Raw genomic sequence first — 12,445 nt, forward strand, 5'->3', positions numbered from 1 at the left:
AAAAAAAAACAAACCCCCTCACAAAATGCATTGTTTTGGTTCAAAGGTATTGGGTCCATGGAGAAAAACATTTCACAAAACTCCGTGGGTGTTTTTGTTTTCCACCTTTTCCCATGAATAAATATTATCCATTAAGAGCCTTGAAAAAGGTGCTTAAATACACAGTGTTATATTTTCTTCCTGTTTTGCATGTGACAACTCGGCCTCTGTGCTGCTCTTGGTCTTGTATTTTCCTCACTGGGGTCTCCAGAAACAATGGTTATTTGGTCTGAGGCTCCCCACTCCGGGCCCTGTCCTGGCTCGCAGCTTATACCCGCACAGTCCCATCCCTACCCGCCCCGCCCTCCCTTTCCTCTGGCCCCTGTGAGATGCAGTGGCACAGGGCTATGTCCACGCTAGCAGCAGTGAACCTCAGGTGCCCCTTTGCTGCCTCTTTCTCCTTCCAGGCACAGGTTTCAGTGTTGGGGGTGCAACAGGGTGGGCAGAAATAGTGGGGGAGGGGGAGGGAGTGGTCACAGTGGCCACCCACCAACATGCCAGCCCCCTTCACTCCCACTACCCGCACTGGCCCTCTGTCCAGTGGTTTTACAAGGCGGAGACCTTGACAACATTGCTGGCCATGGCAGGAATGTTCGTGTTGGAGCCTGGGCTGGCAGGGGGTGGCCGACCTTCCCCCTCTGGGGTTAGCGCTGGGGGAGTAGGAATGCTGATGATGGCTGTGGTGATCTGGGATGTTTTGCAGTTTGGTCTCAGTCCGTCGTCTGCTTTCAAATTAAGGCTGGAACGACTGGGATAAAAAAAGAGTGAGTTGATGATGGTTCGTCTTGCTAGTGTCCCAAAGCTTCCTTGACCCTCTACCTGTCTAGCTCACAGTAACTGGGAGGTGATTTGGGTGTCCCTCCATCTCTGCTTTTGGTAATCGGCCTGTAATTACCATTCTGATTATTATTCCTAAACTACCCCGAATTGTAAAAGTCATGGATACGGGGCTTTGGAATTCAGAGTATACGTTTTTCCCTCCAGTGGATTTTTTTCCCATCCCTTGTGGCATTTGATTTTGGTTTCCCTGAATTCCTTGCCACTCATTGGAGGTAGTGGGAAGTTGCCTACATGTAAGCAGAGAGTCAGTCTGTGATTCAAAATCAGCCTGGGATAAGCCGAAATTTCATATAATTTCACAATTGTGAAAATTATTGTCCTGAGAAAACAGTCCATTCTTCGCACTCGGGTAGGTCATTTATGGATCTTTGTTGTTGTTCTTATTTTTTCTGGGATCTAACCCCACCTTGGGCCTACACCTGCTAGAGTATCCTCCAAAGCATATGAGAGGCCTGTGGGTTAACTTGCAAGGATGAGAAGGAAGGTGGGGGGAGGAAGGTGAGGTGAGGGACTCATGCATTAGATAAGGAGGAGGGAAGGCTGAGGACCCCCAGGGGTCTCCTAATGCTGAGAGCCTTTCACTCTGGGAAGGGAGCGTTGCAGACCTTAGGGAGTGATGGAGATGGGAGCCACCCACCTGGTAGTGAGGGAGGGCTGCTCGCTGCCCTGGATGTGGATCGTGCTGAGCTCTTGCATGCTGCGCAGGCGGGTGGCCGGCAGGTTGGAGTTGGGCAGGTGTGTGGTTTTCTTACTACGACGGGAGCAGCAGGTGGTCGTGAGGCCCGGGTGGCTGGACAGTGAGGGACTCCGTGTGGATGGGTAGTTCTGCATTGAACTCTCCATGCAGTTCTGCTCAAACATCTGTTCATCTATAAACTCGTGGTTCTGTGGGAAGCAGAGGGAGAAGAGGTAGGAGAAGGAGATAGGAGGAGGGGGGGTGGGGATAAGCCCCCGTACCCTGTATAGCTGCCTGTCTCTGTTCTGGGCCTTGGGAGAAGGGCTCCCAGCTGCCTGGAGCACAGATAAGCATTCAGGACATGGGGGATATCCTACAGGCATCAAATGAAGGAAGGAGGAGATTACCATTGACAGCCCTGGTCATCAGACTGGAGGGCGGAGACTGCGGTTGTGAAATCATGATGTGACATTCACTTCGTCTACAGCTTTGGCTGAAGGGATACGGAGGACATGGAGGGACTTAGTGGCATCCTCAGAGCTAGAAGCAAAGACTTGACGGACTTTGCAGGTTTTGACAGGATCTTCTGGTGGCGGGGGGCAGGGAGCGGCAGGTAAGGAGTCACTAACAATGGGTAGTGGGTACGCTGGGTTGTCTTTTCTGGATTTACTGGGTGAGATCCTTATGAATCCTGGGCAAGTGTGAGACATAAGCTTTTAAAGGCACTGGATTCTTCACAGTATTGGGAGAGCTTTGCTCTGGAAGGCCAATGCGGTCACACACTCAGGGTTATGATTGCTTTTGAGTACTGGGTTTTTTCCACCTGGTTATGGGGTATGGCTCCTTAATATACCTAAAGGCACAGGATTCCCTAAGTCAAGTGTAAGCGTGGGAAGGGGATGCTAACAGACTCCTGATGGAGGCCACCAGGATGGGGTGGAGTGGAGCCCAGGATAACTAACATATGGCTGTTTAGCCAAGGTGACTAAACATCTATGCCATGAATGGTCTGGCCAAGGCTGCCAGAGTGAGGAGAAGGTCTGAGGAGAAGTAGCATGAGAACAGAGTTCAGAGAGAGACCAGCCCTGACAGCCGATACCAGGAGTCCCCATAGAGCTGGGCGGGTGGCACAGACAGATGTGGCACATGGACACTCACAAGGTACCAACATTGGTTCCATGTTCCACCACCCCTCCAAGCTCCTGGGGAGGTCAAAAAAGGGAATCAGAAAGGCACAAAAAAACTGGAAGCCTGAGCTGGTACTGGGTAGGATAAGCAGAGTTAGGATAAGCCCACGAAGAATCAACAGCACATGCAGAGAACCAGACCGGGGGTAAGAAGAGGAGACTCCACAGACTCAGAAGAATCAGAGAGAAAAACATCAATTGAAATTTTAAAAAGTTATACCTTGATGGTGGAGGTTCGTACAGATAACAGGGGATCATCCACAAGATAGGACAACCCCTACAGGACAACATGCCAACAGAAGATAAAAACACCATTGATTGTACATTCCAGCATTCCCAGGCTCAGTTTTGACATTCGATCTCTCAATCCCAGCATTCCACCCTTCCAGTCCAACATTCCATCCCTTGCTTCCAGCATTCTTCCTCCTTTGTCCCAACATTCCATCCCTTGAGTCCAACATTCCTTGCCTAAAATGCAGCATTCCATCTCTTTAATCCCAATATCCCCACAATCCGACATTCTTTCCTTCAAATTCAGCATTCCACCCCTTCAGTGCCAACATTCCATCTCTTCAAACCCAAACATTTTCACCCATATCCTTTCAACTTACACATTCCACCCAGCACATGCAACTTGGAAAGGGCAGTTGGGTCCAGGCCTATTTCTTTGGCAAGCTCTGAGTCTTTGAGAGAAATTCTAGATACACCTGTACGGTTCTTGACACTAAGAAACATTGGCTAAGTCCTGGAAACTAGGGTTTTCAGAGTACCTTCCCACAGTGGAAGCCCTCACTGGGCTCAGCTGCCATCCACAGCGTCCACAGCTGTCCATACTAAGAGTCACCTAACATCTACTTCCCCCACATTTGGGAGGCCAGGATATGGAACACTGAAAATTAGAAAGTTCCTTCCTTAGTGTGCTGAGCCCTGACCATAGCCTTTTTGGGGAAGGAGGTCCTAGAAAAGAACAAGAAGGAGTTTCTCTTTGTCTCTCTTTGGTTGTCCAGCCTAACTTCTCCTCCCTCCCTACTATTCCTAACACTTTTGCCAAGGCTCCAGGGTTGACCCCACTGCCCTTCCTTTCAGTCTGTTGGAGAGGCACAAGCATCATTCCACATTCCAGCTGGGGCACCCTAAGCCATGACTCATTTTTAGCAATCAGCCTTTCAGAATCTGAATTCCCTGGGAATTGCAGGGTGACTGAGATGGAGTGGTACTGGTAAAATCCGTGGCTAGAGAAATATATGCACTGCTTCGTTCATTCGCTCTCTCCTGTTCCAAGTGGAATGGAAGGAGAAAAGGGACCCACAGATTGCATCAACCTAGCCCCAGGGATAGGACAAAAACTGACATTCTTCTCTGCTGTCCTGTAGTAACCTAGTATAAATTCAGCCCTAGCTCTGAAGAGGGGTGCTCATCAGAGCTGAGAAACTGATAGGCAGAGCCCCTAGGCCTCAGTAACTAAGAAATGGGCTGTGAGGACGGATGTAGGGTGTGTGTGGAAAGACTGGGGGAATGGCCTCCTCTGTGCTGCGGGCCTCCTGACCCTGGTGGCTTTGCCCCACTCCTTGGGGTCTTCCTCCTGAGGGCTGATAGAGACCTCATTGCTACTCTTTGGATCTAAGGGGACAAACTTTGACTTCTGAAGCCTGGGGTGAGAACGTGAGGACAGAGTTCTCACTCTGTAAGTTCTGACCTCAGAAAAGGGTCAAGGGTCAGGGATGAGAAGGGAGGTGGCACTGGGCTGGGACTCACAGTGGTTTTCTCCAAGCAGTGCAGCAGGTGGTGGTGCTGGCTCTCGATGAGTGAGGTGGTCTTGCCCATGTGCTCCTCTTCCGGGGTGCCCTAGGAGGAGAAGAGGAGAGGCTGGGTATAAAGCTGCTGGCTCTCCTTCTCTCCATCTCCTTCATCTCTCCACAGAAGGGAGGGGGGGACTGGAAAAATCTGGATGAACCAAATTTTAGGGTCACCCTAGACCATGCTAGCCTTTGGCTGGGAGCCCTTGAGCTAAAGGGGGTTTAGGGGTGATGATGAGAACCCTATGGAAGACGTATGTGGAGGGTGGCTGCTACCTGGGGAAACTTTGGGGCTTTGGGGTGGGAGTGCTGATGCCCCCAGGAAGAAAAAGCAAGTCCGTCCTCCCCTCCATCTCCCCAACCCAAGTCCCCCAGGCACCTACCATCAGCTCCAGTGCCTCGTTGAGGAGTCCGTTGCGCTTGCTGTGCAGGTAGGCATTGGAGCTCCCTGTTTTGGCCACACGGATCCTGGCAAGGCGGGCCTTCTGTGATTGGCAGAGAGAATAAAAGAGTGAGCAAGACTGAGAGACAAAAAGACAGTGAGCCTGGCCAAGCCAGTGACAGTGGGCTGTTCCAGCAAGGTTGGGTTCCCAGGTGATGTCTGATGAAGGGGAGGAAGCTGCTTCTTCCCCGCCGCAGAGATCTCTGTTTATAGACCTGGGACTGGGTCAGAGAGGCTGTGACCCCCCTGTACAGAGTGAGCATGGTCATGGTCAGAGTGCCTAGGGGTTTCCACTTGTCTCTCCAGCCTGGGTGTGATCCTGGCCAGGGAAATATCACTCATCAAATTCCTCCCTCCTTCCTCAAATTTCATGACCTTTATCCATTCAGTATTGCATTGGGGTATTTCTCATCTCAGACTGCAAGTTCTTTAAAGGAGCCCATGTTATAGCTCTCCTGATTCTCTCCTAGGGTCCAGTGCAATTCCCTGCATACAGCAGGTGCCCAAATACCAGTTAATTATAAGAAAAGCAAGGAGTGTGTATACGTGCTCCTCAACTCCTTCCCCTCTTTCTATTTTTTCCTTAGCATTCATTACTAAGGTAGTATATGTTTTACATATTTATCTCGCTATTGTCTCTCTTTCCCCACAGGAATGTAAACTCCTTGAGGGCAGCGGTTTTTGTTTTGTTCACTGATATATCCCCAGTGCTTGATAACTTGTAAATCAACAGAAGAATTTACAATTGCATGTCTGTCTTTGGGATGTGTCTATACATGTATATTTTGCTGTGCATGTCTATGGGAACGAGTGTCGGTGCATGTGCGTGTGACAAGGGGCCCAATGTGGGTGTGAGAGAGGAGAGGATGGAGCACATTTCCATACACCACCCTGGCTTTAGCTGCGGTGACTGAGAATCTCCCAGCTCCATCCTTGGAAGCCTTCGGCAGTATCCTGTGCAAGGGTCGCGTGGTACCTCAACCACACAAACTCATCTCTCTTGCTTGCAGAGGCAGTGGGAGAGGCCGGACACACTGCACAGGCTGACTTCTCTTCTCCTTCCTAATAACCATAATCAATGTCACTATGACAGCAGCACAGCCACAGTGTGAGGCCTAAGAGGAAAGAGGCTCTGGGAGGGAGGGAGAAGGGACGGGTAGAGGGCTTCCTGCTGGTTTAAAAAAAATGCAGCTTCACGTTTGGGCTCTTGTGGATCTAGACCCAGCTGCAGGAAGAAGAGCCCACAAGGCCTCACAAACCTATTCTGGGGCAGAGGGGTCCTTCCTTCTGCCTCTGGGAAAATACACATTTAACGTCAGCATGGATTCTGAACAGAGGAGTCCTTGGAAAATTGTGGCAATTTTCACTTCTTGTGACCTTCTCCCCAGCATGGGGAAGTGTCCCCTCCAAGTGTCCTACTGGGCTGGCTCATCTGCTAAAAGCAGGCCAGGGACTTGGATTTAGGCTGTCAACAGAAGCACAAAGAACACACGATAGCTATTGTTCCCTGGGAAGTCCCCCTGTGACCACTGTGTCCTTGCAGGAACAATTCAACGACTTCCCCTGGTTTCTAAATATGGCGAAGAGGTCAGCACTTGAGCCTAGAAGATCTGCCTGTAAAACTGAGGAAGAACTCTCCTCTAGACAGAGAATAAAAAGAGGAAGCAGGGAGAGAAAGGATGGTAAGTAAGCCCTACCATTCCTCTTCTCTCTGAGCAAAGAACATGCATTCCAGGTGCAGGACAGTTCTCGTTCCTGGGGATCCCACTCCAGCCCTCCCCTCAGCTCAATGTCTACATTCAAGCAAGTTCTTCATCATTTGAGGATGTGGCTACTATTGCTTTGGGTGAGCACTGGGTGTTGAGAGCTGCGTATGGAAATCCAGTTGTGTCAGCTCATTTTAGCCTTATATAATTTGATGGCACCACTTACAGCCAGACCATTCTTGTATCTGGGTCTGTCTTCATTACTTTCTAGAGATGAAAGATTCTCCTGCTCTCCTTTGTGGCACTCCTTTTAATCTTATCTTACCCTGGGCGCTATTAAAGCAACAGATTGTCATAACAAATGCACTATATCGTTTAATCATTTCCCACACAGGATAAAGAGGTTTGCAATATATTTATAGAACCATACCCAGCATATGTAATTTGGTGAGGACTTTTGGCTTGACTTTGAGCCCCTGAGGGCCAGAGCCTGTGACTTATGCATATTTTTATCTTCAGCACCTAGCACAGAGCTTCGCACTGAGTATTTGCTCAAGCAAGGCTTGTGATGGCCCAGGAAGGAAGATGATCCTACACAGTCGGTCAGAAATCCATGTTAATAAAGCCGTTGTGGTGGGCACAGTCCTTGTGTGTACTGGCCAGCCTCCTTCTCTTCCATGAACATGAGTACAGTGTAAGAGTTTGGAGAATGTAGGGATCATCTAGGCTATTTTACAGACGAGGAAATGGAGGATGTGAGAGGAAGTGACTTGTTCAGGGCAAGGTTTCAGCTCAGGTCTTCCAACCTCCCAACGCTGCTTCCATAACACCCCCTCCTCCTTCCCTGAATTTCAACTCCCCTCAGACAAGTTTTCAACTTGATGAGCAAAGCCCAGAAAGTTGCATTTTCAACAGCTGTAGACATTCCAGGGCTGGAGGAGAGGTTTGGATAGAGGATTCTGCCACCCTGGGCACAGTTCCAAGTTCAGGCTAATAAGCTCAAGAACTCTGTCAGCCCCGAGAAGGGTTTCACGATGAAGCACTTCCTAGCTATCTGGCTGGCAGGTGCCCTTGGACCATGAGTATTGACATCTCTACCCTGGGAGAGGCAGAAGAAGGAAAAAGAGGGAGAAATGGAAAAGCCAAAAGAGAACATGGGCAATTGCACTTTTAGGCATTTATCCCAGAGAAATGAAAACTTATGTTCACACAAAAACCTGCACATGGCTGTTAACAGCAACTTTATTTATAATAGCCCAATGTCCCTCAACAGGCAAACTGTTAACCATAACTGGGATGCATCCATACCAGGGAATACTGCTCAGCAAGGAAAAGGAACGGACTACTGATACACATGACTTAGATGAATCTCCAGGAATTATATGAAATGAAAAAAGCCAGTCTCCAAAGGTTGCCTACTGTATTTGATATACCATTGATATACCATTGATATACCATTAAAAAAAAAAAACGTTTTTATAAAGGGAGGACAGATAAATAGTTGCCAGAGGTTAGAGACGGGGTAGACATAGAGTGAGGGGGGTGTGGTTATAAAAGAAATAGTGGGAGGGACCCTTATGGTGTTGGAACTGTGCAGTACCTTGACTGAGATGGGGGATGTGAACCTGCATAGGTAATAAAACTGTATAAAACTTCACACACACACACACACACACACACACACACACACATGGGTACAAGTAAAACTGGGGAAGTCTGAATAGGATTGGTGGATTGCAGCAATGTCCATACGCTGGACATGAAATTTTATAACTACATGTGAATTACAATTATTCCAATTAAAATTTCCATTAAAAACGTTCCCCCCCTCTGTCCACTGCTAGACCTCCTTACTTGATCTCCAGTTCACTTGGCTTAGAAAACCTAGTCTCTGCAGCAAAGAGTCGTGGAATTCTTTCAGTAATAATCCCAAGCCAGTCAGTCACGATGGGAAAGGATGACAACATTTGGAGCCTTTCCTCTCCACCTGAGGCATGTGGGCTGGACCTTACTTTCACAGCTCCTGAGTATGTGGTCTGGGCTGAGAACTGTCATCAGCACCCCTAACCCCCTTCCTGTCCCATCTCTCCATTCCCCACTAAGTTCCCCAACCTGGCTTCCTTGCCTCGCTGTGACAGACCCAGTGCTGGAAGCAGGCAGTATTCTTGTGTTCTTTTTCTTTTCCTCTCACAGGAAGCCTAAGGTGAAAAGAGGCAGAACTGAGCCTACTGTGAGGAGAGACAGTATCCAGAGGAGGTGAAAACACTGCAAATATTTACTCTGATTTCAAGGAAGAGCAAAGAGGGAGAGGGAGAAGGGTGGGAAAGGAGGCAGAAGGGAGGGAGTCTCATCCTGAGGGGCTAGAGGGAGGAAGAAGCCTAAGCTGATTCCTTCTGGATCTTAATTACACAGGATGAGCTTTGTAAAGTTCTGCTGAGAAATGGTCCCTGTCGTATTCTTTGCAGGGGCAAAACGACAGCAGATGCGATGCTCTAAGAAGTAGGTAAGGGTGTGAGCCCGGAGGGGAAGGGAGCACAGGAGTGGCTGAAGCACAGTTTGAGTGGGGCTGTTGTGGGCTAGTGTGTGAGCTGAGGATACCTTGGGTTCCCACTGCTCTACAAAAACCCTGTGTCATGTCATGGCTATTGTAAATAGAGCTGCAATGAACATTGTGGTGGTTTTCTCCGGGTATATGCCCAGTAGTGGGATTGCTGGGTCATATGGTAGTTCTACTTTTAGTTTTTTAAGGAACCTCCATACTGTTCTCCATAGTGGCTGTATCAATTTACATTCCCACCCACAGTGCAAGAGGGTTCCCTTTTCTCCACACCCTCTCCAGAGTGAAGTAAGTCAGAAAGAGAAAAACAAATACCGTATGCTAACACATATATATGGAATCTGACAGGAATAAAGACGCAGACGTAGAGGATGGACTTGAGGACACGGGGAGGGGGAAGGGTAAGCTGGGATGAAGTGAGAGAGTGGCATGGACATATATATACTGCCAAATGTAAAATAGATAGCTAGTGGGAAGCAGCCGCATAGCACAGGGAGATCAGCTCAGTGCTTTGTGACCACTTAGAGGGGTGGGATAGGGAGGGTGGGAGGGAGGGAGATGCAAGAGGGAGGGGATATGGGGATATATGTATACGGATAGCTGATTCACTTTGTTATACAGCAGAAACTAACACACCATCGTAAAGCAATTATACTCCAATAGAGATGTTAAAAAAAAACCCCAAACCAAAGCAAACCCTGTGTCAGCCCTTGCCCAGTGCTGGGGGGTTGGGGGAGGGGGAGGTTGTGGTTGCTATAGGACCCTTGACCCTTCAGGGCTTTAGGATCCTTGATTTGGAAAGGCGATCCCCGTTTCTTTCTGCCCCTTTCTTTAGGACAGCATAATGAATTTATATATTGTTCACATTTGCCAGCTGACTTGAACAGGGAAAGAGATAAGACTTCTATTTCTGAGCTGGCTAGCAGGGGATGGGGGTGGGGAAACCTGACCTTGGGTGAAGAGGTAGGAAATGGTTCTGGAGGGGATGGAGAGGACAGCAGATCAATCCAAGGCAGGCTGACAACATTAAAAACCCAGGTCAAGATAAGTCAAAATATATTTCCACACAGGCGGAAGGAGACAGCAGGGCAAGGAAGTGACAAAGGCACACAAAAGGGGAGATGCTGGAAGTGGGGACCAACTGGATTTATTATATAATTATGTGATATATATTATATTATTAAGTATTTTTACATGTAAATTATTATACATTTCAGAGCTAACTTTCATGAACTTTGAGACTTTGTTTCAGTCAGCATACACAGATTTGTTCTGGAATCCTGGATTCCTCTGATATGTCGTGGAAGCCCTGCCACTTGGGAGTTATCCCTGTGAATGGAAGGTCAGGAGAGAGGATCATGCGGTGAGGAAGTAACCCAGCTGCAATGCATAGGGCCTGGCACATAGTTGGTGTTCAGTAAATGTGTGTGGAATGAATGAATCAAAGAAAGAATAAAATAAGGACATAATGTTTCAGGCCTCCATAAGTGACTCTTTCAGGTCCCCCTGTCCCCTGTACCCAGAAAGGCTTTGATCATACCCCATGGAGGTTGAGATGCTGCTGAAGGGGGAGTATTTCAGCCCAGAACAGAAGAGAAAGGATGGCAGGGCCCTGAACCAAGATGGCGGAGTAGAAGGACGTGCTCTCACTCCCTCTTGTGAGAACACCAGAATCACAACTAGCTGCTGGACAATCATCGACAGGAGGACACTGGAACTCACCAAAAAAGATGCCCCACATCCAAAGACAAAGGAGAAGCCACAATGAGACCATAGGAGGGGTGCAATCACAGTAAAATCAAATCCCATAACTGCTGGGTGGGTGACTCACAGACTGGAGAACACTTATAACACAGAAGCCCACCCACTGGAGTGAAGGTTCTGAGCCCAATGTCAGGCTTCCCAACCTGGGGGTCCAGCAACGGAAGGAGGAATTCCTAGAGAATCAGACTTCGAAGGCTAGTGGGATTTGATTGCAGGACTTCGACAGGACTGGGCGAAACAGAGACTTCACTCTTGGAGGGCACACACAAAGTAGTGTGCGTATTGGGACCAAGGAGAAGCAACAGTGATCCCAGGGGAGACTGAACCAGACCTACCAGCTAGTGTTAGAAGGTCTCCTGCAGAGGCAGGGGGTGGCTGTGTCTCACTGTGGGGACAAGGAAACTGGCAGCAGAAGTTCTGGGAAGTACTCCTTGGCGTGAGCCCTCCCAGAGTCCGCCATTAGCCCCATCAAAGAGCCCAGGTAGCCTCCAGTGTTGGGTTGCCTCAGGCCAAACAACAAACAGGGAGGGAATGCAGACCCACGCATCAGCAGTCAAGCAGATTAAAGTTTTACTGAGCTCTGCCCACCAGAGCAACAGTCAGCTCTACCCACCACCAGTCCCTCCCATCAGGAAACTTGAACAGGCCTCTTAGATAGCCTCATCCACCAGAGGGCAGACAGCAGAAGCAAGAAGAGCTACAATCCTGCAGCCTGCGGAACAAAAACCACATTCATAGAAAGACAAGATGAAAAGGCAGAGGGCTATGTACCAGATGAAGGAACAAGATAAAACCCCAGAAAAACAACTAAATGGAGTGGAGATAGGCAAGCTTCCAGAAAAAGAATTCACAATAATGATAGTGAAGATGATCCAGGACCTCGGAAAAGGAATGGAGGCAAAGATGGAGAAGATGCAAGAAATGTTTAACAAAGACCTAGAAGAATTAAAGAACAAACAAACAGAGATGAACAACACAATAACTGAAATGAAAAATACCCTAGAAGGAATCAATAGCAGAATAACTGAAGCGGAAGAACAGATAAGTGACCTGGAAGACAGAATGGTGGAATTCACTGCTGCAAAACAAAATAAAGAAAAAAGAATGAAAAGAAATGAGGACCGCCTAAGAGACCTCTGGGACAACATTAAATGCAACAACATTTGCTTTATAGAGGTCCCAGAAGGAGAAGAGAGAGAGAAAGGACCTGAGAAAATATTTGAAGAGATTATAGTTGAAAACTTCCCTAACATGGGAAAGGAAATAGCCACCCAAGTCCAGGAAGTGCAGAGAGTCCCAGGCAGGATAAATCCAAGGAGAAACATGCCGAGAGAGATAGTAATCAAATTGACAAAAATTAAAGACAAAGAAAAATTATTGAAAGCAGCAAGGGAAAAATGACAAATAACATACAAGGGAACTCCCATAAGGTTAACAG

General features: G+C 48.2%; 1 protein-coding gene across 1 annotated transcript in view; it reads right to left on the minus strand.

The window, feature by feature from the left end:
• Positions 1 to 585: 585 nt before the first annotated feature.
• KCND3 (potassium voltage-gated channel subfamily D member 3) overlaps positions 586 to 12,445 on the minus strand; it is a gene marked incomplete at its 3' end in the record, with an annotated part of 231,225 nt that continues 219,365 nt past the window's right edge. Inside the window, exons 4-8 of the mRNA XM_079914876.1 lie at positions 4,922 to 5,023; positions 4,498 to 4,587; positions 2,963 to 3,019; positions 1,517 to 1,764; positions 586 to 787 (exon numbers count right to left, since the gene is read on the minus strand). Of these exons, the coding sequence (XP_079771002.1) occupies positions 586 to 787; positions 1,517 to 1,764; positions 2,963 to 3,019; positions 4,498 to 4,587; positions 4,922 to 5,023 (699 nt within the window). The remainder of the gene's footprint in view (positions 788 to 1,516; positions 1,765 to 2,962; positions 3,020 to 4,497; positions 4,588 to 4,921; positions 5,024 to 12,445) is intronic.

This window comes from Stenella coeruleoalba (assembly GCF_951394435.1).
Source record: "Stenella coeruleoalba genome assembly, chromosome: 1".
In the NCBI taxonomy this organism is placed as follows: domain Eukaryota; kingdom Metazoa; phylum Chordata; class Mammalia; order Artiodactyla; family Delphinidae; genus Stenella; species Stenella coeruleoalba.